Source organism: Cebus imitator, unplaced genomic scaffold (assembly GCF_001604975.1).
Source record: "Cebus imitator isolate Cc_AM_T3 unplaced genomic scaffold, Cebus_imitator-1.0 Scaffold35, whole genome shotgun sequence".
In the NCBI taxonomy this organism is placed as follows: domain Eukaryota; kingdom Metazoa; phylum Chordata; class Mammalia; order Primates; family Cebidae; genus Cebus; species Cebus imitator.
The window spans coordinates 7,361,519-7,384,841 of NW_016107350.1; the positions used below are offsets into that span (position 1 = coordinate 7,361,519).

Here is a 23,323-nt window from a genome sequence, read left to right on the forward strand (position 1 = left end):
TTTTTTTTGAGATGATGTTTTGCTCTTGTTGCCCAGGCTGGGTGCAATGGCTTGATTCCTCCTCACTACAGCCTACGCTTCCGGGGTTCAAGCTATTCTCCTGCCTCAGCCTCCCAAGTAGCTAGGATTATAGGCATGCACCACCATGCTCAGCTAATTTTGTATTTTTAGTAGAGATGGGGTTTCACCATGTTGGTCAGGCTGGTCTCGAACTCCTGACCTCAGGTGATCCACCTTCCTCAGCTTCTCAAAGTGCCGGGATTATAGGCGTGAGCCACTGTGCCTAGCTGGAAAGAAGTATTTCTAATTATTTTTAGTAGGATTAAATTATCCAAAGTATATATTAAAACTACATAGATTTCATCCTGTCTCCAGGACACAAACTTTCTCTTCCATCCATCCCTTGTCCATTTTAAATGTCTCAGTGTTAGCATGGTACTTAATGTACTTTTTTTTTTTTTTTTTAATTAGATGGAATGTCACTCTGTCCCCAGGCTAGGGTGCAGTGGCATAATCTTGGCTCACTGCAACCTCTGCTTCCTGGGTTCAAGCAATTCTCTTGCCTCAGCCTCCCAAGTACTTGGAACTACAGGCACACGCCACCATGCCCAGCTAATTTTTGTATTTTTAGTTGAGACGGGGTTTCTCCATATTGCTCAGGTTGGTCTCGAACTCCTGACCTCAGTCAGTCTACCTGCCTCGGCCTTTCAAGGTGGTGGGATTACAGGCGTGAGCCACTGCACCTGGCCTCAGTGTAATAAAAAAAAAATTTTTTTAACAGCTTTTTTGAGATATAGTACTCAAAGTGCTGGGATTACAGGCGTGATCCACTGCACCCGGCCTCAATGTAATAAAAAAAAATTTTAACAGCTTTTTTGAGATACAGTACTCAAAATGCTGGGATTACAGATGAGAGCCACTGCACCTGGCCCAGCTATAGTTCTTATGTCATGTAATTGACTTATTTAAAATGTGCAATTCAGTGAGTTTAAAAAATATTCACAGATATGTGCAGCCACTACCAGAGTCAATTTTAGAACATTTTCATCACCTCAAAAAGAAATTGCCTTTTAGCCACCTACCCAGTGTCTTATGTCCCTATCCCCATGCAACCACCAGAATTGACTTTCCGTTTCCATAGAATTCCCTGTTCCGGGCATCGTTTATATAAATGGAATCATGTCATGTGTCTTTTGTGACTATGACTGGCTTTTCCCTCAGCATAATGTTGTCAAGGCTCACGCATGTTGTCTCGTGTCAGGACTTCATTCCTTTTTATGGCCAGTTAATGTTGCATTGATAGATGCATATTATGCACATGATAATGATAAATACCAAATCTGTTCTTTCCATGGGTTAGCTCCTGGACATTGGGCAGGTGGTTTCCACTTTAAAGTCGTCCCCCTACCCCGAAGGCAGCAGCTACTCAGCTGTTCCTGCTTCACTCTGTTCCATGCAGGACCTCCAGAAGCCTCCATCTGCTTGTTTCTCCTGTAAAAAATGCCATTTTAAAATTCCTTCAAAGATATAATCCTACAGAAAATTTCACATGACATATGTGACTATTTCCTTCTTTTAGTGCAGTCTGATTTTTTTCTTTCTCTTTTTTTTCTGAGCTGGGTCCCTCCCCGCCCCCACCACCATGCGGTAACAACTGGCCTGTGTCTTTCCATTTCTCTTCATCATTGTGCAAACATCACAGAGTGCACTCACACAAACCCAGATGGGGCAGCCTACGACACTCCTAGCTAGCTATATGGTGTGACCCATTGCTCCTAGGCTGCAGTCTTCTACAGCACATTACTGTACAAGACTGCACCATAGCAATACGTATCTGTATCTAAACATACCTAAACATAGAAAAGGCACAATAACAATACAGTGTTAACAGGCTGGGCCTGGTGGCTCACACCTGTAATCCCTGCACTTTGGGAGGCCAAGGCGGGCAGACTGCCTGAGGTCAGGAGCTCGAAACCAGCCTGGCCAACATGGTGAAAACTCGTCTCTACTAAAAATATCAAAACTAGCTGGATGTGGTGGCAGGCACCTTTAATTCCAGCTACTCAGGGGGCTGAGGCAGGAGAATCGCTTGAACTCGGGAGGTGGAGGTTGCAGTGAGGGGTACAATCTCATGGCACCATTGCCATATCTGTAGTCTATTGTTGACTGAGACATCATTCTGTGGTGCATGACGTTTATACACATATATACATATATAGAGAGATAGGGCAGGGATTTTTGGGGAGGAGTGGCCATCTGTTTTTTTTTTTTTTTTTTTGAGGAAGATTGTTCATAGCTTGCTATTCCCACTCAATAATACCTTGTGAAGGGCCCTAGAGTAATGTCTTCAGTTTGATCTTTTTTGTGTTTTGTCTGTGTGTGTATCTGTGTGTTTTGTCCAATTGCCCAATTTTATTCTTTAAATTTTTTAATTTTTCTTTTTGAGATGGAGTCCAGGTTGTAGTGCAGTGGCTCGATCTTGGCTCACTGCAGTCTCCGCCTCCCAGGTTCAAGTGATTCTCCTGCCTCGGCCTCCCGAGTAGCTGGGACTACAGGCATGCGCCACCACACCCAGCTACTTTTTTAGTGTTTTTAGTAGAGACGGGGTTTCACCATGTTGGCCAGGATGGTCTCGATCTCCTGACCTTGTGATCCGCATGCCTTGGCCTCCCAATGTGCTGGGATTACAGGTGTGAGCCACCACGCCTGGCCTTGGTCTTCTTTTTTAGTGGCTGTATGGCATTTTTATGACATGCATGCTATCAGAATATATCCACCCATTCAGGGATGGTCTTGTTCCTAGTGCTGTTCCTGGCACCAGGGGGACCCTTACATAGCCCAGGTCTGACCCCGATGGTCTCAACTGTGAGCCTCCAGTGACCCTGTATGACTCCTTCTTATCTTGAATACAAGAACCGTGCGTCCATCTTTCACCCAGGTCCTTCCGCACCTACCTCTGTTCCAGCCCATCCTGTCGACTGAACTTGCCAGGTTCCTCTTGACTTTTCCTCCTGTTTTTTTCTCTATGGGGAATGCCCCTTCCCTCCAGCATTTTAAGAATCCAAGCTCTAGTTCAAACCTGTGCACTCCCCATCCCCCCTCAGTATTTTTCTGGCTCCTATAATTCCAAGGAACTTAATTTTAATCTTTAATTATAGTTTAGGACTCACCCTCCTAAATTGCAGAGTACTTGGAAACGAAACACAGCTTCCACCTTTTAGAAAAAAATCATCCCTGATCATGAGCCACAAAACCTTGCACATAGTAGGTGTTGAATAAATATTCAGTAAACTGATCAAGTAACTGTAATTGCCCTGGGTTAGGGGCTGTTTCATCGCAATTCCAATCTATTTGTCATCACCAAGACTTCCCTGTCAGCACACTGCAGGCAGTCTTTGTTGGAGTTAACTCAGCTTCAGGAAAACTAGTTAGCAGTGGAGAGGAGCAGGGAAGTTTTGAAAAGGTGAAGTGCCTTTACGTTGTGCCTTATCTACCTCCAACTGTGTCATCTTTGGACATTCGATTCATCAGAAAAGGAAATCGCAGTTAAGAAGAGAACTACCAATGGAAATCTACCCTCGTGATCGCAGGGTGGGTTGCCCGGGGCGACAATCAGCCTATAGATCCCCCTCCCCTGGGAAGGGGCAGAGACCCAATCGCGATGGGAGCCTGGAACTCGCGGCCGCCCCGGGCTCTCCTCCCCTCCCCGGGCTGTATCGAATCCTACAGCCACACCACACTAATTAGCCCGAGAATGGAAGGGGTTGTCATGGCGACCGGGCACTTTTTAAAGCACAGGAATGGTGTTCATTATTGTTCCATGTCTTTGGCTGTGGGGAAAAGGTCAGTGTGGCAGTTGTTTTCCATATGAATTTTGGCCCCAGAGCCAAACGGAAAGGTGGACTGCCCCTCGGAGAGACAGGAAGATGGTGAGTGTGGCTGAACTTTTTGAACGGGGAGGCCCTTTTGGTGTTATATCTTTAGTTTTAATAAGTCGAGCGCCGGAATGGAGAATCGCACAGACTTTGTTCGCTAGAGATTGGGAGAAAAGTCGGCGGCAGGAACGGTGAAAGCCTGAGAGAGAGAGATTTTGGATGAAAGTCTTTGAGCATCAAGTGATTAAATATTAAATTTAGGCTTCTCTGGCAGTATAAATTGAGCAAAGTTGAGTAAGTCAGATACTTTATTCAGTGTTCGTTTTATGTTTGCTCCATACTAGTCTTTGTAGGTTTCTGCTGGTTAGATTATATTCCCAAATAAATATCACAAAAGCATTGTAACCAAATGCCTTCAGAACAGCTACCCACCCCCCAACCCACATTTTTAAATCCAGAGATACAGGGTAAGAGTCACCAAGGGTAATTTTGTTTTCATATTTTTATGACTTTCTTTTCTAAGGATCATTTAAATAATCAAGACTTAAAAAGCAGAGAACCACAGTTCTTTGGACGTTTGCCCTAATTTGCCGGCCGCACTTGGTTGGAATACTGCTAAGTAAAGACCATTTGACCACAGTGTTTGTAGAAGAAATTAAATATGAGAGAAGTCAGTCCACTGGAGCTGATGGCAGCTCTTCCATCAAAAGCTGTGAGGGACAGTTGCAAAGCATTCTTGAAACTTATTTTGTGTCAATTTTGAAAGCTTGCAGAATAACATGGCTTTTCGCCTAATTTTGTGTTAATGACTGACTGCATTTTAAAGGGTCACAAATTAAGCCACTTTGCATTCTTCTTGTATTTTTTAACAATGAGGTCCTAGGGCACTATTTTGGCACCATTGCATTCACAGTTGTGTAGGCTAACAACATGCAGCTTAATTAAAGGGAACGGGTGGGTGGATTAAAAAAACAAATCACTGTCCCCAAAGTCCCTAAATGGCCCACTTTTTTTTGCTTTCCCCTGAAAACCTATTGTCCTGGCACCAGTTACCAGTTTGTTTGGCAGCTGAGCAAATAAGAGAACACATTTCAGAACATTAAGTCTCGGCTTTGAATCTGTCTTTAATTTGTATGTTCTCAGGCTCACTTTATTTAATGATCATAGTATGGAGCTCTCAATAAATGGGTATTTGACTAGAATTTGAACAAAATCAAACTCTTTTTTTTTTTTTTTTTTTTTTTTTTGAGACAGAGTCTCACTCTCACCCAGGCTGGAGTGCAATGGTGTGATACCGGCTCACTGCAACCTCCGCCTCCCGGTTCAAGTGATTCTCCTGCCTCAGCCTCTCAAGCAGCTGGGATTACAGGCAGGCACCATTGTACCCAGCTAATTTTTGTATTTTTAGTAGAGATGGGTTTTCACCATGTTGGTCAGGATGGTCTCCAACTCCCAACCTCAGGTGATCCTACCTCAGCCTCCCAAAGTGCTAGGATTACAGGTGTGAGCCGCCATGCCCGGCCTATCAAACTCGTTTTCACTGGCCAGCGTGGTCATCTCGCCTTCTCCACCCCACCCCACCTGCCACACTGTGGGTATCCACCCCTCACTGAGTCACTGTGTTCTTAGGTAAAATAAGCCTTTAAATTAAAGTTTAAAACGTAAAAGAAAGTGCCGGTGCGGTGGCTCGTGCCTGTAATCCCAGAACTTTGGGAGGTCAAGGAAGGTGGATCACGAGGTCAAGAGATCGAGACCACCCTGGCTAACATGGTGAAACCCCGTCTCTACTTAAAAACACAAAAAAATTGGCTGGGCATGGTGGCACATGCCTGTAGTCCCAGCTACTTGGTAGGCTGAGGCAGGAGAATTGCTTGAACCCGGGAGGTGGAGGTTGCAGTGAGCTGAGATTGCGCCCCTGCACTCCAGCCTGGCAACAAAGCGAGACTCCGTCTCAAAAAAAAAAAGTAAGAGAAAGTGACATTTGTATGACACTTTAGATTTTTTGGGAAAAAAACAGATTTTAAAGTGGCGGAACATGTATGATACTTGCGCTACAGCCAGAAATGTGAACATGGGTATTAATAAAATGGAATTATTGATATCTTTTAAGATGTGATCATAGTGTTGTTATATTAACACATGACATATACTAGAATCTTTGCAAATGAGTTGATGTGTTTGGGACTTTCTTAAATATAAGGGGAGGGAGGAAGTAGCTTGTGGATGGGGCAGATTGTCAGGGGTGATGGTTGCTAAAGCAAGGTGATGTTCCACCGGCGTTCATGTGCTAGTCTGTATTTCTGTATGGGTTCAAGACTCTTGTATGTGTTTTGAAGCAGGGATAGACCAGTGATGGAGGTGGCTTCATTGAGTCTGTCTCATCTAATTCTGTCCTTTCTAATGCTGTCCCAACTTTTTATATGGTTTAGATGCCAGACCAGTTTGACCAGGCGGTGGTGCTGAACCAGCTGAGGTACTCAGGGATGCTGGAGACTGTGAGAATCCGCAAAGCTGGGTATGCGGTCCGAAGACCCTTTCAGGACTTCTACAAAAGGCAAGAGGGAGCTGAATGGGTCCTCCTCCTTTTCAAAGGGGTTGGAGAAAACAGGGAACCATCGCAGGAGGTGACCCCGTGTGTCTTTACGTTGTAGGTATAAAGTGCTGATGAGGAATCTGGCTCTGCCCGAGGACGTCCGAGGAAAGTGCACGAGCCTGCTGCAACTCTACGATGCCTCCAACAGCGAGTGGCAGCTGGGGAAGACCAAGGTAGGGCGCGGAGAAAGAGCAGCTCCCGTCGAACCCCCAACAGATGTCCAGGTGATGCTCAGGGGTTTCGGGCCATATGACGCTGCTGCACCATTGTTCTTTCACATTGGGAAGATGCTCCCGTTGCCATGCCTGCCATAACCTTTTGTCTTCCAAACAGTTACTATTTTATTTGAAGTCCTTGACTTGTCAGGGACTTTGTTTCATTAGGAACACGTTGAAACATCTCATCCTGATTGTTTGTGTGTGTGTGTGTATTTGTTCAGGCAGTCAGCAAATGTTGGCAGATGAGTGACAGTGCTTTGGAAGTACGAGGCAGCCCCCCATGTCTAAGAAGGATACCCAGACACTTCTCTAACTTTCTCTAATTAAAATACTGGCTTTTATCCCTGCAACCAGAATAGCTGTTGAGCGAGAGATCAGTAGCCGGTCTGAAATCCTAGCGGTTGTCAAAAACTCAGTCCAGAAGGCAAAAAAAGAAAATCTACTTGTGTGTGTGTATGTGTGTGTGTGTGTATGTTTAAGTTGGCGTCTCGCTCTGTTGCCCAGGCTGGAGTGCAGTGGCACCATCTCAGCTCACTGCAATCTCCACCGCTCGGGTTCAAGTGATTCTCCTGCTTCAGCCTCCTGAGCAGTTGGGACTACAGGTGCGCACCACTATGCCCAGCTAATTTTAGTATTTTTACCATATTGGCCGGGCTGATCTTGAACTCCTGATCTTGTGATCCACCTGCCTCAGCCTCCCAAAGTGCTGGGATTACAGGTGTGAACCACCATGCCTGGCAGAAAGTCTCCTTTTGAACATGCTGTTGGGGCAGAGGCCCCTTCACCCCTCGTTCCAGATAGGAGCTGAGTAGTGGGCAGTCTGGTCTAAGCATCAACGATCAGTCATCACATTTGTTGCATGACTTCTTCTTTCGGTATCAGAAACTGCCAAGGGTCTCATTTGGCTTCCACTCTCATTCCCCACCCAACTCCAGTGACTTGTCAAATGGGAAAGACAGCAGTGTGGCTTGACACAGAAATGCAGGCCGCCGAGGACACGTGTGTCCTCAAAAGGAAGAATGAATCCTCATTCCTGGTCCCCTGCCCTTATACACAGCATTGCAGTGTCAGAGAAGTATTTTGAAGCTTCCACTCGTAATATGCTCTTTTTAATCTAGGAGGTTTTTGTTTGTTTGTTTTTGTTTTTTGAGATGGAATCTAGCTCTGTAGCACAGACTAGAGTGCAGTGGTGCAATCTTGGCTCACTGTAACCTCTGCTTCCTGGGTCCTCGTTCTAGCAATTCTCCTGCCTCAGCCTCCCAAGTAGCTGGGATTAGAGGTGTACGCCACCATGCTCAGCTAAGTTTTATATTTTTAGTAGAGATGGGGTTTCACCGTGTTGGTCAGGCTGGTCTTGAACTCCTGACCTCATGATCCACGTGCCTCGGCCTCCCAAAGTGCTGGAACTACAGGCGTGAGCCACCGCACCTGGCCTTAATCTAGGAGTTTCTTTGCTTTATAAAAAGAGGAAGGGAAAGAGGGAGGAAAGCAGGGAGAGAGAGACATATGTCTTGCAGTTTGACCAATGTGAGACTGATGACAGGTACTTAGGCATCACCTCCTGGCCATTCAGCAAGGGAAAGGCAGGATGGACCCACCTTCCTGCTCCAGGGGAATGTTTTATTGCTGAGGGATTTAAGATACAAACACAAAATAGGGTAGAGATGGCATGCAGAGATGATCACATGAGGTAGCTGTTACTCTGTAAGACATTACTGCAAACTTTGTGGCTTTAACAACACACATTGACTGTCTCATAGTATTTAAGGGTCAGAGCTGGGGCCCAGCTGAGCTGGATCCTCTGATCAAAGTCCCCCAAGCCTGCAGTCCTTGTATCTCAGGGCTTTGTTCCTTTCTGGACCTCAGGGCGTCTTCCAGGCTCACTTGGTCATTGGCAGAATTCTTTCCCTGTGTTTGCAGGACTGAAGTGCCTGTTTTCTTTCTGGTTGTTGGCTGGGAACCACTCGCAGCTTCTAGAAGCCCCCAGAGTTCCTTGCCACGTGGCCCCCTCACCACATGGCAGCTCACGTCTTTCATGCCAGCAGGACAACCCCATGCTGCAGCATAGGATGGAGTGTTAAATGATGTAATGTTCTCACGAAGTGACATCCCATCGCCTTTGCTGCAGTCTACTGGCTAGAAGCAAGTCCCAGGTTCCACCCATACTCAGGAAGATTAAAGTGGGTGTAACCCACTGGGGGACACCTGAGGGTATGTGTCCCGCAGGTGGTAGGTCGCTCTGCCTGCAATCTTACTCTCCACTCTCTCTGTGGCCCACTCATCCTTAGGTCTTGACTGTAGACTTTGACAGGACTCCTTTTTTGGTATTCTTCAGTGCACCCTACAGCTGGGTTAAGCCCCCTCTGTCATCCCAGGTCATCCTCTTCTTAGCCCTGACACAGAAGGGCTTCTTAGCCCTTCATATGCTGTCCTGTGGTCTTGCTGTTGACTTCTCTACAGTCACCCAGCAGAGCATATAGAGCTGATCGTTCATTCTAGATGGTGCCGAGCTTAATCAGTATCTGTGAAGTGCTGAAAAATAGTAAGAGGTGACACAAGATGTCATACATTTATTCAGGTAGGAAAACTTGCTTAAGAAAATGGCTCAAGTGGAGCTCTTGGCAGTGTAATAGAGTCTGCTCTGATTTTTTTTTTCTTTTTCTTTTTCTTTTTTTTTTTGAGACGGAGTTTCACTCTTGTTACCTAGGCTGGAGTGCAATGGCGCGATCTCGGCTCACCGCAACCTCTGCCTCCCGGGTTCAGGCAATTCTCCTGCCTCAACCTCCTGAGTAGCTGAGATTACAGGCACGTGCCACCATGCCCAGCTAATGTTTTTTGTATTTTTAGTAGAGATGGGGTTTCACCATGTTGACGAGGATGGTCTCGATCTCTTGACCTCGTGATCCACCCGCCTCAGCCTCCCAAAGTGCTGGGATTACAGGCTTGAGCCACTGCGCCCGGCTGATTTTTTTTTAATCAAAAAGAAATTGCAGGTCAGGCACAGTGGCTCACACCTGTAATTCCAGCACTTTGGGAGGCTGAGGCAGGATGCTTGAGCCCAGGGGTCTGAGACCAGCCTGGACAACATAGTGAGACCTTTTCTCTACTCAAATTCAGAAAAATTAGCCAGGCGTGGTGGTGTGTGCCGTCGTTCCAGCTACTCGGGTGGCTAGAGTGGGAGGATTGCTGAAACCCAGGAGGTCAAGACTGCAGTGAGCCCTGATCATGCTACTGCACTCCGGCCTGGGGACAGATCGAGACCCTGTCTCTAAAGCAAAAAGAAATTGCATTCCCTATAAAGGAATCACCTCCCACCTGTCTTACTGCCTTATACAATAGAGTAACATTAGAGATCATTCAAACTCACCCTGACCATTAACAGTCTCTTCTGGGCTGAAGGTACCAATCCAACTTCACTTAGAGTTTATGTTATGGAAATCAGGCCCAAGGCAGGCTTGGGATGTAGTGTGGCACAGGGGACACAGAGACGTGGGCATTGTCCTCAGTTCATTATGTTGGAAGGTAAGACATTCACACACAGTGGATGAATTAAGTCATGCAGCACTGTTTTTAAAGGAGTAAGGAAACAGCTTCTACAAGAGAGAGATCCCTATGGATTGAAATGATCAAGGAAGTATTCCAGAAGAAGTTTTTAAAGAGTTCAGTTTTTTTGTTTGTTTGGTTTTGAGATGGAGTCCCGCTCTTTCGCCCAGGCTGGAGTGTAGTGGCACAATCTCAGCTCACTGCAACCTCTGCTTCCCGGGCTCAAGCAATTCTCCTGCCTCAGCCTCCTGAGTAGCTGGGATTACAGGCATGCACCACCATGCCCAGCTAATTTTTTTGTATTTTTAGTAGAGACAGAGTTTCACCATGTTGGCCAGGCTGGTCTCGAACTCCTGACCTTGTGTTCTGCCTGCCTCAGCCTTCCAAAGTGCTGGAATTACAGGTGCAAACCACCACACCTAGCATTTTTTTTTTTTTTTTTTTTTTTTTTTTTTTTGAGACAGAGTCTCACTCTGTCACCCAGGCTGGAGTGCAGTGTTGCAATCTTGGCTCACTGCAACTTTCGCCTCCCAGGTTCAAGTGATTCTCCTGCCTCAGTCTCCTGAGTAGCTGGGATTATAGCCATGCACCATCACACCCAGCTATTTTTTGTATTTTTAGTAGACACGGGGTTTCACCATGTTGGTCAGGTTGGTCTCAAACTCCTGACCCCGTGATCCGCTCACCTTGGCCTCCCAAAGTGCTAAGATTACAGGCATGAGCCACCGCACCCGGCCACAGAGGAGTTCAGTTCTAATTGGTGAGCAGTTGGGAGTAGAGGTTAGATGGAAGTTTATTTTTCCACAGACAAGATAGGAAGTAAATGTGAACATCAAAGCATTTGAGTTGTGCCCTCTTGATAGTTTTGATCTTGACCAGCATTTTGTTTACATGTTGGATAGCAGATGTTTTGGTTTGTTGCCACCAGAAGGTCTTTGCATTGAAAGCCTCAAACCTCTAATGAACTTCTGGGTCTTCTGGTAAAGGAATGGCAACCGAGGCAAGTGTGGCCCGTGTTGAAGGCAGAAAATTAGCCATGGCCCCAGGTCTGAACCAGCTGGCTTATATAAAACGTAACTGTTCTTGTAAGGCTAGCATTCTTACCTAGGACTAGGGAAGCATTCCTAGGAGCTGAGGAGGGCTGTGGGAGGCGTCATGGCACAGCCCATGGGGAGATTGCGATGTATTTCCCTGCTGAACAGCTGTGCTTATGGTGACTGAAATGGGCAGCCGCTCCCTCTCCTTCCTGGTTTTGACTTTTCCCACTGCCTCAAGGATTCCTCAAGGCTCAAGACTTTACTTTTCTGACCCTCTGGACTTCAGTGTCAGACTTTTCTTCCTCCGTTCTATGGCAGTGAAGCCTGCAGGAAGTGTTTTTGTAAAGACAGCGTACGAGAATACCCACAGGATCAAGCTACCTAAGATAAAGATGAAAAAGAGCCATGTGAAATGGTTCCTGTTGGATGTTGAGTCAAGTTCAGCCAAGCAGCGCCTGAGTGGGCACCACCCTTTGCTCAGCTGCTTTGGTGCTTGCTTCAGTGCCACATTCCCAGTCACCGGCTTGTGCCACCTTGGTCTCGGCTGAGACCTGGGAATATGGCGGGGTGACACAAGGCTCACAGCAACACTTTCTGTATTAGTTGCTTCTTATACTGCTAACAAAGACATACCTGAGACTGGGTAATTTATAAAGGAAAGAGGTTTAATTGACTCACAGTTCCACATGACTGTGGAGGCTTCACCATCATGGTGGAAGACCAAGGAGGAGCAAGGGTACATCTTACATGGTGGCAGGCAAGAGAGTATGTGCAGGGGAACGGCCCTTTATAAAACCATCAGATCTCATGAGACTTACTCACTATCATGAGAATAGCATGGGAAAGACCCGCCTCCATAATTCAGTTATCTCCCCCCCCAGGTCCCTCCCATGACACGTGGGAATTATGGGAGGTACAGTTCAGGATAAGATTTGACTGGGGACACAGCCAAACCTATTACTTCCCTTCTGTCGTCTAAATTCAGGGTTCATGTTCTTAATGAAACTGACAGGTCCCTAAAAGCATTTTCTCCATTTGTTTGCCCTTCAGGTTGGTGAAGGAAAAAATAAATAAAGATGTGGGAGAATAATTTAATAGGCAGGAAAAGAAAGCTGTCTTTAAATATATATATATATATATATATATATATATTTATTTATTTATTTAGAGAGCTGTCTTTTTAATGGACTTTAAAACTAAAGCACGTATTTGTCTGATTCTGATTCTAACCAAGACATTCTTTGGACTTCCAGTGGTGGAGAAAACCTTTGTTCCTTCATAAAGGTGTGTCACTCACAGACACAAGAGGGATGATAAGAGACAAAAGTGTCTTCTTCCTCTTCCCCTAGGTGTGGCTATTACTTTTCCTTTTAAGCACTCATAACAGCAAAAGCATTACAGTAAGATACGTAATACCGAACAAAAATCTTAAAGAGAAGTCGAAATACTTCTTTAAAGGCCAGTCTTGATGAAAACTGCTTTTGCTATATGGCTTTGATACATACAGGGAATTCTGTATTTCTGAACATCTTTAATAATGATCACTTCCAACAAACATTACACTTACAGCTTCTGTAGCAACAGAGTATAAGAGTATATATATATGTATATATATTTTTTGTTTGTTTTGTTTTGTTTTTGTTTGAGACGGAATCTTACTCTGTTGCCCAGGCTGGAGTGCAGTGGCACGATCTCGGCTCACTGCAACATCCACCTCCAAGGTTCAAGTGATTCTCCTTGCTCAGCCTCCCGAGTAGCTGGGATTACAGGCACCTGCCACCAGGCCTGGCTAATTTTTTTGTATTTTTAGTAAAGATGGAGTTTCCTGTGTTGGCCAGGCTGGCCTCCAACTCCTGACCTCAGGTGATCCACCCGCCTCCGCCTCCCAAATTGCTGCGATTATAGGCGTGAGCCACTGTGTCCAGCCAACAGAGTATATTAATTGTATTACAAGGAGAGGATTGTATGAAGAGCTTTCATAGGAGAATGATTTCTGTTGGACTTTTACTCGGAGCAGGAATAGGTACAGCTGTGAGTCACAAGGTAGTAAGACTATTTGCTTTTTTGACCAAATGTCATGGAGGACACAGAACAGAGAACCTGGAAAAATGTGCCATCGGGAGAACATGATGCACCATTTTAGGCCAGAATGACTCATGGAAACATAAAGTAGAAAATTGTGGAGACCCCAGAATGCCTCTGTGTGGAGTAACACAAAAAACATGAAAATGTTTGATACTGGTTGTTTTAGGGAATAATTCAGAATTTCTTATGCATGTATTAAATCTAAAATGGCAAAATTAAAAGCTACTTTGATCAAGAGAAAGTCGTGATATTTTCAAAAACTGGGAATGCGGATACAAAGTGCCAATTACCAGACACACGTATGTGATAAGCAGCGGATGGAAGTGTCCGTTCTCAGAAATAGGCAAGCAAACGGCTACAGTTTATTCAGTCCTGATTCTGCTGTGCTTGTGATAGCTGAACTGAGATGCAGCTGAAATAATTCAGTTCTCATTTTATTTTATTTTTTATGTTTTATTTACTTATTTATTTTTGAGACAGAGTCTCACTCTGTCACCTAGGCTGGAGTGCAATGGCATAATCTTGGCTCTCTACAACTCCCACCTCCTGGGTTCAGGCGATTCTCCTGCCTCAGCCTCCTGACTAGCTGGGATTACAGGCATGGGCCACCATGCCCAGCTAATTTTTGTATTTTTAGTAGAGATGGGGTTTCACCATGTTGGTCAGGCTGGTCTCGAACTCCTGACTTTGTGATCCACCCGCCTCGGCCTCCCAAAGTGCTGGGATTACAGGCATGAGCCACCGCACCTGGCCTCAGAGTTCTCATTTTAAACTCAGTTTTCAGAATTGTGTTCTTAACGTCAATATTTTGTGTGCATTTAAGTTTTTGAAGCCAAGATGCTCTGATTATAATCACATAGCAGGCACAAAGAAAGGATTTCCACATGAAAGCAAAATAACAATTTAGAAATTTCCTGGCTTCCCTCCCTTCCTACTTACCTTCCTCTGCTTCTGTATCTCTGAATCATATTACATAGACTCAGTGTAGTGACCAGTGCTGGTCTATGAACTATTTGTGCCGGTCCATGATGTGATAACTGCTTAGAGGCTTAGATAGCAGTTTGGTAGTCATCTTATGCCTGCTGAATCTAGTAACAATAACCATAAAAGGGACTCTATTTTTATACAGCATGTTTGTTTTTGCTTATAATGTATCTTACTGGATTTTGCAACTGTTCTAGCCCGTGGCAGGTGGAACCTTTAAAAAGCACTATTCTAGAAAGCATGGCCATGGGAGTTTGGAGCACAGTTAAGGAGAGAAAAAAGCCTTAACCCCAGAAGATATCTCTGACTCAGAAATGGCTTCCTTCTGCTGGCCACGTTCTTTGCTTCTGACATGTGACTTTCTCCTGAGCAGGTGTTTCTTCGAGAATCCTTGGAGCAGAAACTGGAGAAGCGGAGGGAGGAGGAAGTGACCCACGCGGCCATGGTGATTCGGGCCCATGTGTTGGGCTTCTTGGCTCGGTAAGAACCGCAGACTGAGGGGAGACGGCAGTAAGCTCCATGAGGGGTCCTTCCGTCCCAGTGTGTTCCAGTGGAGTAGCCTGAGTTTTTTTAATTGAGGCGAGTCTCAGATCAGGCCTCCTAGTAGCATGCCCAAAACCTAGCTAGCCTGATGTGGGCAGCAAGTAGGAAAGGGGGCTGTGCACTTTTTGACATCTCAAGTAGAAAGAAAATAGGCTGGGCGCAGTGGCTCTCGCCTGTAATCCCCGCGATTTGGGAGACTGAGGCAGGCCGATCATGAGATCAAGAGATCGAGACCATCCTGGCCAAAATGGTGAAACCTCATCTCTACTAAAAATACAAAAATTAGCTGGGCATGGTGGTGCGTGCCTGTAGTCCCAGCTACTCAGGAGGCTGAGGCAGGAGAATCGCTTGAACCCAGGAGGCGGAGGTTGCGGTGAGCTGAGATAGCGCCGCTGCACTCCAGCCTGGCAACAGAGCGAGACTCCGTCTCAAAAAAAGAAAGAAAGAACAGTGACATTAGAGAACTCTACTGAGATCTATTTATTTATTTGAGACAGGGTCTCACTCTGTCGCCAAGGCTGGAGTACAGTGGCACGATCATGGCTCACTGCAGCCTTGACTTCCTGGGCTCAAGCAGTCCTACCACCTCAGACTCCCAAGTAGCTGGGACCACAGGCACACACCACCACACCTGGCTAATTAAAAAAATGAAAATTTTAGAGATGGGTCTCTCCATGTTTCCCAGGAGCGTCTCAAACTCCTGGGCTCATGGGATCCACCTGCCTTGGCTTCCCAAAGTGCTGGTATTACAGGTGTGAGCCACCGTACCCAGCCTTTTACTGATATTTAAATTGTTTACCTACTTCCTCTGCATCAGGTAGTGAAGGCATAGCGCCCTGCTGTTTACTTCATTGTTATCATTTTGTCGACAGAGACCCATCCTCCGGTTGTTTGCTGAACAAGGCAGCTTTTCATGGGCATTTGAGTTTCGTCCACTATGCGCCTGAAACCCCACGTTACATTTTCTGAAGTTCAAAGCTGTCCTGCTGTGATGATTTTTTCATATGAACAGGATTTTGTCAGATCTCTTTGGGTCCTGTTTATGCAACTTTCTGCCGAGACTACTCAAAGTCAGCATGAGGGCTTACGTGTTTATTTAGCCAAGATAGTGATAGCTTCTTACTTTAGTTTTTTTTGTTATTATTTCTTTGTTTTTCTTCTGTTTTGTTTTGACCAAAGGGGCCTCCTTGTTCTCTCCAGTTTCCATAATGAGAGTATCATTCTAAAACTGGGTCCTCTTTTGGCTTGTAGCCTTGATGTGAGCTCATTTGAATAGCTCAAAGGCTCATTACTTCAATCACGATTCTCTTGTTTTCTTTCATTTTCAGAAAACAATACAGAAAGGTCCTTTATTGTGTAGTGATAATACAGAAGAATTATAGAGCATTCCTTCTGAGGAGGAGATTTTTGCACCTGAAAAAGGCAGCCGTAGTTTTCCAGAAGCAACTCAGAGGTCAGATTGCTCGTCGAGTTTATAGACAGTTGCTGGCGGAGAAAAGGGAGCAAGAAGAAAAGAAGAAACGGGAGGAGGAAGAAAAGAAGAAACGGGAGGAGGAAGAGAGGTAGGAGGAAGAAGAAAGGTACAGCTCTTTTGTTGCTGGGATGAAACAAAAGGATGTATGTTGAGTGCTCTGCTCACTATCTATCTGTGCAACCAGAAATCCCAGCAGATGCCCCAGAACTTACAATTTGAAACAGTAACTCTTTTAGGCTAGAATATAAAATTCCTTGGCAGCATTGAAGACTCAGTTCTGGGAATATTTTTATTCATACACAGAACAAGTCCATAGCGAGAGGAAGGGGCTCTTGTCTTTCATGCTTTCTGTGTTTGGCAAAGCTATTTTAAAAAGCTCTCTGAAAAGTGGTTCTAGGATTATTGTTGTTGATTTTCACTTTTTCTTTACTATTTTTAGAGAGAGAGAGAGACAGCGAAGAGAAGCCGAGCTCCGCGCCCAGCAGGTAATGAGCGCGGTGACAACTTTGCGTCTCTTTTTCTACTTCTGCTTCCTTCCCACTTCTAATGCTTGGACGCTGGGATTCAAAACTAAATTAAAGTAGAAAGATAACAGAAGGACAGTTTAAGAGGATGTGTTTATGTTGCAGTTTCTGACCCATTACAGTAGGGTAAAGCGTAGTGAATGGCTAAGGTTTTAATGTGCATCCCAAGAGCATAATTTCTCTAAATCGGCATAACCAGCCTGTTAGTTTGCTGGGCGCGCCACAAAATACCACAGACCAGGTGGGTTGAAAAGTGGAAATTGATTTTCTCCCTGTTCTGGAGGCTGGAACTGCAAGATCAAGTTGTCCTTAGGTTTCATTTCTCTGGAGGCCGCCTCCTTGGCTTGCAGGCGGCTGTCTTCCCAGTGCGTCCTCAAGCGGCCTTTCTTCTCTGTGTGTCCCGGTCTTCTCTACCCATAAGGACACCTGTCAGCTCAGATTAGAGCCTACCCTATCGACCTCATTTTAACCTAGTCGCCCCTTTAAAAGCCCTATCTCGGCCGGATGCAGTGGCTTACGTCTGTAATCCCAGCACTTTGGGAGGCCGAGGCGGGTGGATCACCTGACATCGGGAGTTCCAGACCAGCCTGGCCAATGTGGTGAAACCCTGTCTCCACTAAAAATAGAAAATTCAACCGGGTGTGGTAGTGGGCACCTGTAATCCCAGCTACTCTGGAGGCTGAGCCAGGAGAATCACTTGAACCCAGAAGGGAGAGATTGCAATGAGCTGAGATCATGCCACTGCACTCCAGCCTGGGCAACAGAGCGAAACTCCATCAAAAAAAAAACAAAAAAAAACACCTGTCTCCAAATTCAGTCACGTTCTGCAGTATTGGGGGTTAGGATTTCAACCTGTAGACTTTATGGGGACACGGTCCAACTTACAATGGCCACATTTCATCCTGGTTGCAAAGCGGAAGCTATTCCTTGCACTTTTTTGTACTGAAGCCTTCTAAAATCTCCCTTCTGCTTCTGTCCAGGAGGAAGAAACGAGGAAGCAGCAAGAACTCGAAGCCTTGCAGAAGAGCCAGAAGGAAGCTGAACTGACCCGTGAACTGGAGAAACAGAAGGAAAACAAGCAGGTGGAAGAGATCCTGCGTCTGGAGAAGGAAATCGAGGACCTGCAGCGCATGAAGGAGCAGCAGGAGCTGTCCCTGACCGAGGCCTCCCTGCAGAAGCTGCAGCAGCGGCGGGACCAGGAGCTCCGCAGGCTGGAGGAGGAAGCGTGCCGGGCGGCCCAGGAGTTCCTCGAGTCCCTCAATTTCGACGAAATCGACGAGTGCGTCCGGAATATCGAGCGGTCCCTGTCGGTGGGAAGCGAGTTTTCCGGCGAGCTGGCCGAGAGCGCGTGCGAGGAGAAGCCCAACTTCAACTTCAGCCAGCCCTACCCGGAGGAGGAGGTGGACGAGGGCTTCGAGGCCGACGACGACGCCTTCAAGGACTCCCCCAACCCCAGCGAGCACGGCCACTCGGACCAGCGAACGAGCGGCATCCGGACCAGCGACGACTCTTCGGAGGAGGACCCGTACATGAACGACACGGTGGTGCCCACCAGCCCCAGCGCGGACAGCACGGTGCTGCTCGCGCCGTCGGCGCCGGACTCCGGCAGCCTGCACAACTCCTCCAGCTGCGAGTCCACCTACTGCCTGCCCCAGAACGCCGGCGACCTCCCGTCCCCTGACGGCGACTACGACTACGACCAGGACGACTATGAGGACGGCGCCATCACCTCCGGCAGCAGCGTGACCTTCTCCAACTCCTACGGCAGCCAGTGGTCCCCCGACTACCGCTGCTCCGTGGGGACCTACAACAGCTCGGGCGCCTACCGCTTCAGCTCGGAGGGGGCGCAGTCCTCGGTGAGTACCCGCCTGGCACGTCCCAGTGACATGCGCGGCCGGTCACGCCCACCTCTGCTGCATCCTCAGGTCGGATGAAGACAGCTCCAGGGGATATCCGTACGAAGACTGCAGAGTCGGGGTCTTAGATCATCCTGAACCTTTTTCTCATTCCACAAGCCAATTGCATTCCTAAGTGGAACTTTGATGTGCCTGTTGCAGGTTTAGCCCAAAGCCTGGGAAAACTGGCTATTTATTTATTTATTTATTTGCACATAGAGTCTCACTCTGTCGCCCACACTGGAGTGCATTGGCATGATCTCAGCTCACTGCAACCTCCACCTCCTGAGTTCAAGTGATTCTCCCGTCTCAGCCTCCTGAGTAGCTGGGATTACCGGCGCCCGCCACCATGCCCAGCTAATATTTGCATTTTTAGTAGAGATGGGATTTTGCCATGTTGGCCGGGCTGATCTTGAACTCCTGACCTCAGGTGATATGCCTGCCTCGGTTTCCCAAAGTGCTGGGATTACAGGCATGAGCCACCATGCCTGGCTGAAAACTAGCTTTTTAAATGGAACTTTATTTCTTCCTCCCCCTGCCCCACCGCTTTTTAACAATTTGAATGGAAATTTAGCTTTGCTGGGCTGTATTAGGAAATGAGACACACCCCAAACTGGAACAAGACTTGTCAGGGGTGAATTGGCAGACTTTCCTTACAGTAACTTCACAATCAAACCACACAATGTTATTTCTTATAGTGGGTGTAAGTGAAGAATCTGCAGGATTAAATTCACTCTTTCCAGTTTCTGGATTTATTTATAGTTTAGTTTTATTTTGTCCCTTTGGGCGTGCATTGAATGTTCTCTTGACTTTTGAAGATTTAAAAATATGTTTAACATAGTAATTCAGAGGGGGTTAACTCTTGCATGGTTTGATTAAAATTATAGCATTAAAAAGCAGTGTTAACTTCAGGGCAGATAGTCTTTGGATTCCAGTATGCCTTGTCTTTTGTGTATCAATTCAACTGACCATTTGACCTTAAAAGTCGGTATTTTTAATTCTGAATTTGTGTGGTTTCATAAATCTGGCATATTGCTTCTTTGTCTGTTTTTCTGTTTTCTGTTTTCTTTTTTTGAGACAGAGTCTTGCTCTGTCACCCAAGCTGGAGTGCAGTGGCACAATCTCGGCTCACTGCAATCTCTGCCCCCTGGGTTCAAGTGATTCTCTTGCCTCAGTCTCTTGAGTAACTGTATTTTTTTATTTTTTCAATGATGATACACTTGCTGGGTGTCTTTGTGGCTTGCTTTCTGGCCTTTTCTCTCACCATTGACTTCTCTCTCTCTCTTTGTCCAGTTTGAAGATAGTGAAGAGGACTTTGACTCCAGGTTTGATACAGATGATGAGCTTTCATACCGGCGCGACTCTGTGTACAGCTGTGTCACTCTGCCATATTTCCACAGCTTTCTGTACATGAAAGGTATGACTGCAGCCACCGCAGAGTCGGATGGGAGAGAGCACTGGAAAATGGAGGTGTTATTTTAGCTGGGCTGATGGATGGGGACTGGGAAAGTCACTCTAGCTACCCTTACCTCGGTGTTAGGCCACTTAGATGAGTGAAGGAATGCCCTGTCACGCTGATGTGACATGGCGATGTGGTCCTACCAGCATGAACACAGCCGTGACTCCCCTGGCTTGGTGCAGAGTGTCAGGACAAAGCATTTGCAACCAGTGCCTCCATGATCAGCCCTCCTCCTCCCCTCTGCCTCTCCCTGTCTCTTTTTCCCTTCTTCGTAGCTCTCTTTCACCTTCGTCATTCTTTCTATTTTCATTCCCTCTCTCTCCCACTTTCTCTTTCACTGTCTCCCTCTCTGTCTCTGTCTGATCACGCTCTCTCACATATGCAGACATATAAACCAATGTGTGTGTTGCTGCTGCTGCTGGAATTGGTCGAGACCCATTCTAATGATAAACTGCATTTTCTCTCCTACCAGGGATACTAGAGAGGCTAGAGGGATGTGCTATCCAGGGGACGGGAGCGAGGATCTCACTGAGGGCCACAGTCTTCAATGCTCACCATACCCACTTCATGATGAGCATTTTCATTGTATGCTTTAATTGTTATTAACCTTTGAATATGCTTTGCTGAACCTTAACAGTTAGGGGCCTTGAGGCACACTCCTTTTGGAAAATTATTTTCTGTGTATTTATCTATGTATTTAGGTATTTATTTAAGACAGGGTCTTGCTCTGTTACCCAAGCTAGAGGGCAGTTGTGTGGGCATGGCTTACTGCAGACTCAAAGTCAGGCTCAAGCCATCTTCCCGCCTCAACCTTCATAGAAGCTGGGACTACAGACGCACACCACCATGCCAGGCTAATTTTTTTTTTTTGAGACAAAGTTTCACTCTTGTTGCCCAGGCTGGAGTGCAATGGCGCAATCTCAGCTCACCACAAGCTCCGCCTCCTGGGTTTTAAGAGATTCTCCTGCCTCAGCCTCCTGAGTAGCTGGGACTACAGGCATGCACCACCACACATGGCTAATTTTTGTATTTTCAGTAGAGATGGGGTTTCTGCATGTTGGTCAGGCTGGTCTTGAACTCCGGACCTCAGGTGATCCGCCTGCCTCAGCCTCCCAAAGTGCTGGGATTACAGGCGTGAGCCACCATGCCTAGCCCAGGCTAATTTTTTATAGAGATGGAATCTCACTATGTTGCCCAGGTTGATCTCCAACTCTTGGCCTCAAGCAGTCCTACCACCTTGGCCTCTCAAAGTTCAGGGATTGCAGGCATGAGCCACCATGCCTAGCCACAACATTATTTAATTGGGACCTTCTATTTATGCTTTATTCCCGTTCTTGACTCTGAGTCGTAACTCAGTGACAGGGATAATAGGAAACCATAATCATCACCAATTTTTGGCAGGAGTTTTACATGGATGGTTAAAAAGAAGGTGCCGTCCTGTTTTTTGCATGGACCTAGACTGCAGCAGGGAGAGAGTTTGAGAACGTAAGATGGGCGGGGATACGAGAACCTTCTCCCCAGGTCTCCTCTTCCTGCTTTCTCCCGTCTTTGGTTTTTGACCTCGTCTTCTCCTTCCCTTTTCTCCACCTTCCTTTTTCCTGCCATCTTTCTTCATTCACGTTTTCTTTCTTCGTCTTCACCACGAAAACATTTTTATTTCATGTTCCCTTCTTTTTTCCTGTGCTTGTCTTTCTGTTCACTTCTTTACCTTTTTTTCCATACCTTTTCTTTTGTTGTCCTTAATATTTTTTTCTGTTTTCTTCACTTTGTCTTTGTTTGCTGGATTCCCTTTTTGCCATTCCTGCCCCTCTTGGAAAACATGGGTCTGGTGACGACTATCAGTCATTTGCCTTTCAGAGTTCTGCCATCCTCAGCTTTGGAGCCCGAAGGTGCTCCTGAAACCCCCACAACATTTGGTTTAGGGGAGACTTTTCTGTTGTCTGAAATCACTGTTTGATGTGGACTTCAGTAGGAGTGTTGGAATGAAAAACATTGAGGTAGCCAGCATTGGAACGCCTGACAAAGGAAAAAATGTCATCACAAATCAGAACCTCATGATCCAATAAGTATTTAATCATAGCATCTTAAGATTTTCTCGGCTAGAAATCATCTTAACTGTTTTTATTAATGTATAATTCCCATTCCTCAATTTTGAGTTCCCTAAGTTAATTTGAAAATTCCCTTCAATATTCTTCTTATTTTAAATGTGTGGCATTGATTTATTACGTAGTTATTGGACTAAAACCAGTAAGAGTAGGAAAAACGTAAAGACACATTCAAATATTAAAATCAGAGTCAAAGAAGTTAGGCAGGTGAGTTTTTGGCATCTCTTAATAAACCTATTATGTAAACGCAGCATCATTTAATATTTAATAAAATTTTAATTAAAACAGAGCCAAACATTTTCAGAGAAACCAAGAAATGAAAAAGAAAATCTAATCACCAGTTTATGTTTTATGGGCATAAATGAGTTTTTGCAACCCAATAACCTACTAAAGGTGTTGGCAGTTAGGAAATTATAGCATTAAGTAGATTGTCTAAATGATGAATTATAAGAGAGGGCCTGGAATTGCAGAGGGAGGGCCAAGAGTGAGTGCTGTTGATAACAGAGAAACAACAGATTAAATAAACTAATGGAGGGAGCTGTTGTGCTTACTGTTCTAATCTTTGAAACAACTGTGAATAAGCTTTATCATTTCAAGACAGTAAGATAATAGAATAATTTTGCACAGCTTTCCTCCAGGCTAATTTTGATAAATGCAGATTAAAGTCACAAATCAAAAAACTAACAGTGTTTCATTCTGGCAGCCCTTGGCAGGTTTGCCGTATATTAGGGCCCAGCTCTGGAGCTTGGCACAATTACCAAAGATGTCTCAGCTAGATGAGCAGGGAATGCCTTAGACAGAAGGAGGCAGAGCATTCTAGAAAGTTCAGGGAAGCATGTGCACTGTCTGGTTTTCACACACTGAACGCATAAAAGGAAAACACTTTGTTTATGCTTGCTTTAAATATCCTATTTTTAAATGACCCTTATTTTTATTACTGGTTGGTCAAAAGAAAATAATGTTGTATGGACGGTCTTATAATAACAGA

The 23,323-nt window shown here is 45.7% G+C and overlaps 1 protein-coding gene across 2 annotated transcripts in view; it reads left to right on the plus strand.

Annotated features, from left to right (window-relative positions):
• MYO10 (myosin X) overlaps positions 1–23,323 on the plus strand; it is a 276,172-nt gene that overhangs the window by 221,996 nt on the left and 30,853 nt on the right. For both annotated transcript variants that reach the window (XM_017524655.2, XM_037737124.1), the window contains exons 20-26: positions 6,305–6,429; positions 6,527–6,641; positions 14,709–14,815; positions 16,207–16,440; positions 16,792–16,837; positions 17,857–18,732; positions 20,065–20,188. In XM_017524655.2, coding sequence (XP_017380144.1) covers positions 6,305–6,429; positions 6,527–6,641; positions 14,709–14,815; positions 16,207–16,440; positions 16,792–16,837; positions 17,857–18,732; positions 20,065–20,188 — 1,627 coding nt within the window. The remainder of the gene's footprint in view (positions 1–6,304; positions 6,430–6,526; positions 6,642–14,708; positions 14,816–16,206; positions 16,441–16,791; positions 16,838–17,856; positions 18,733–20,064; positions 20,189–23,323) is intronic.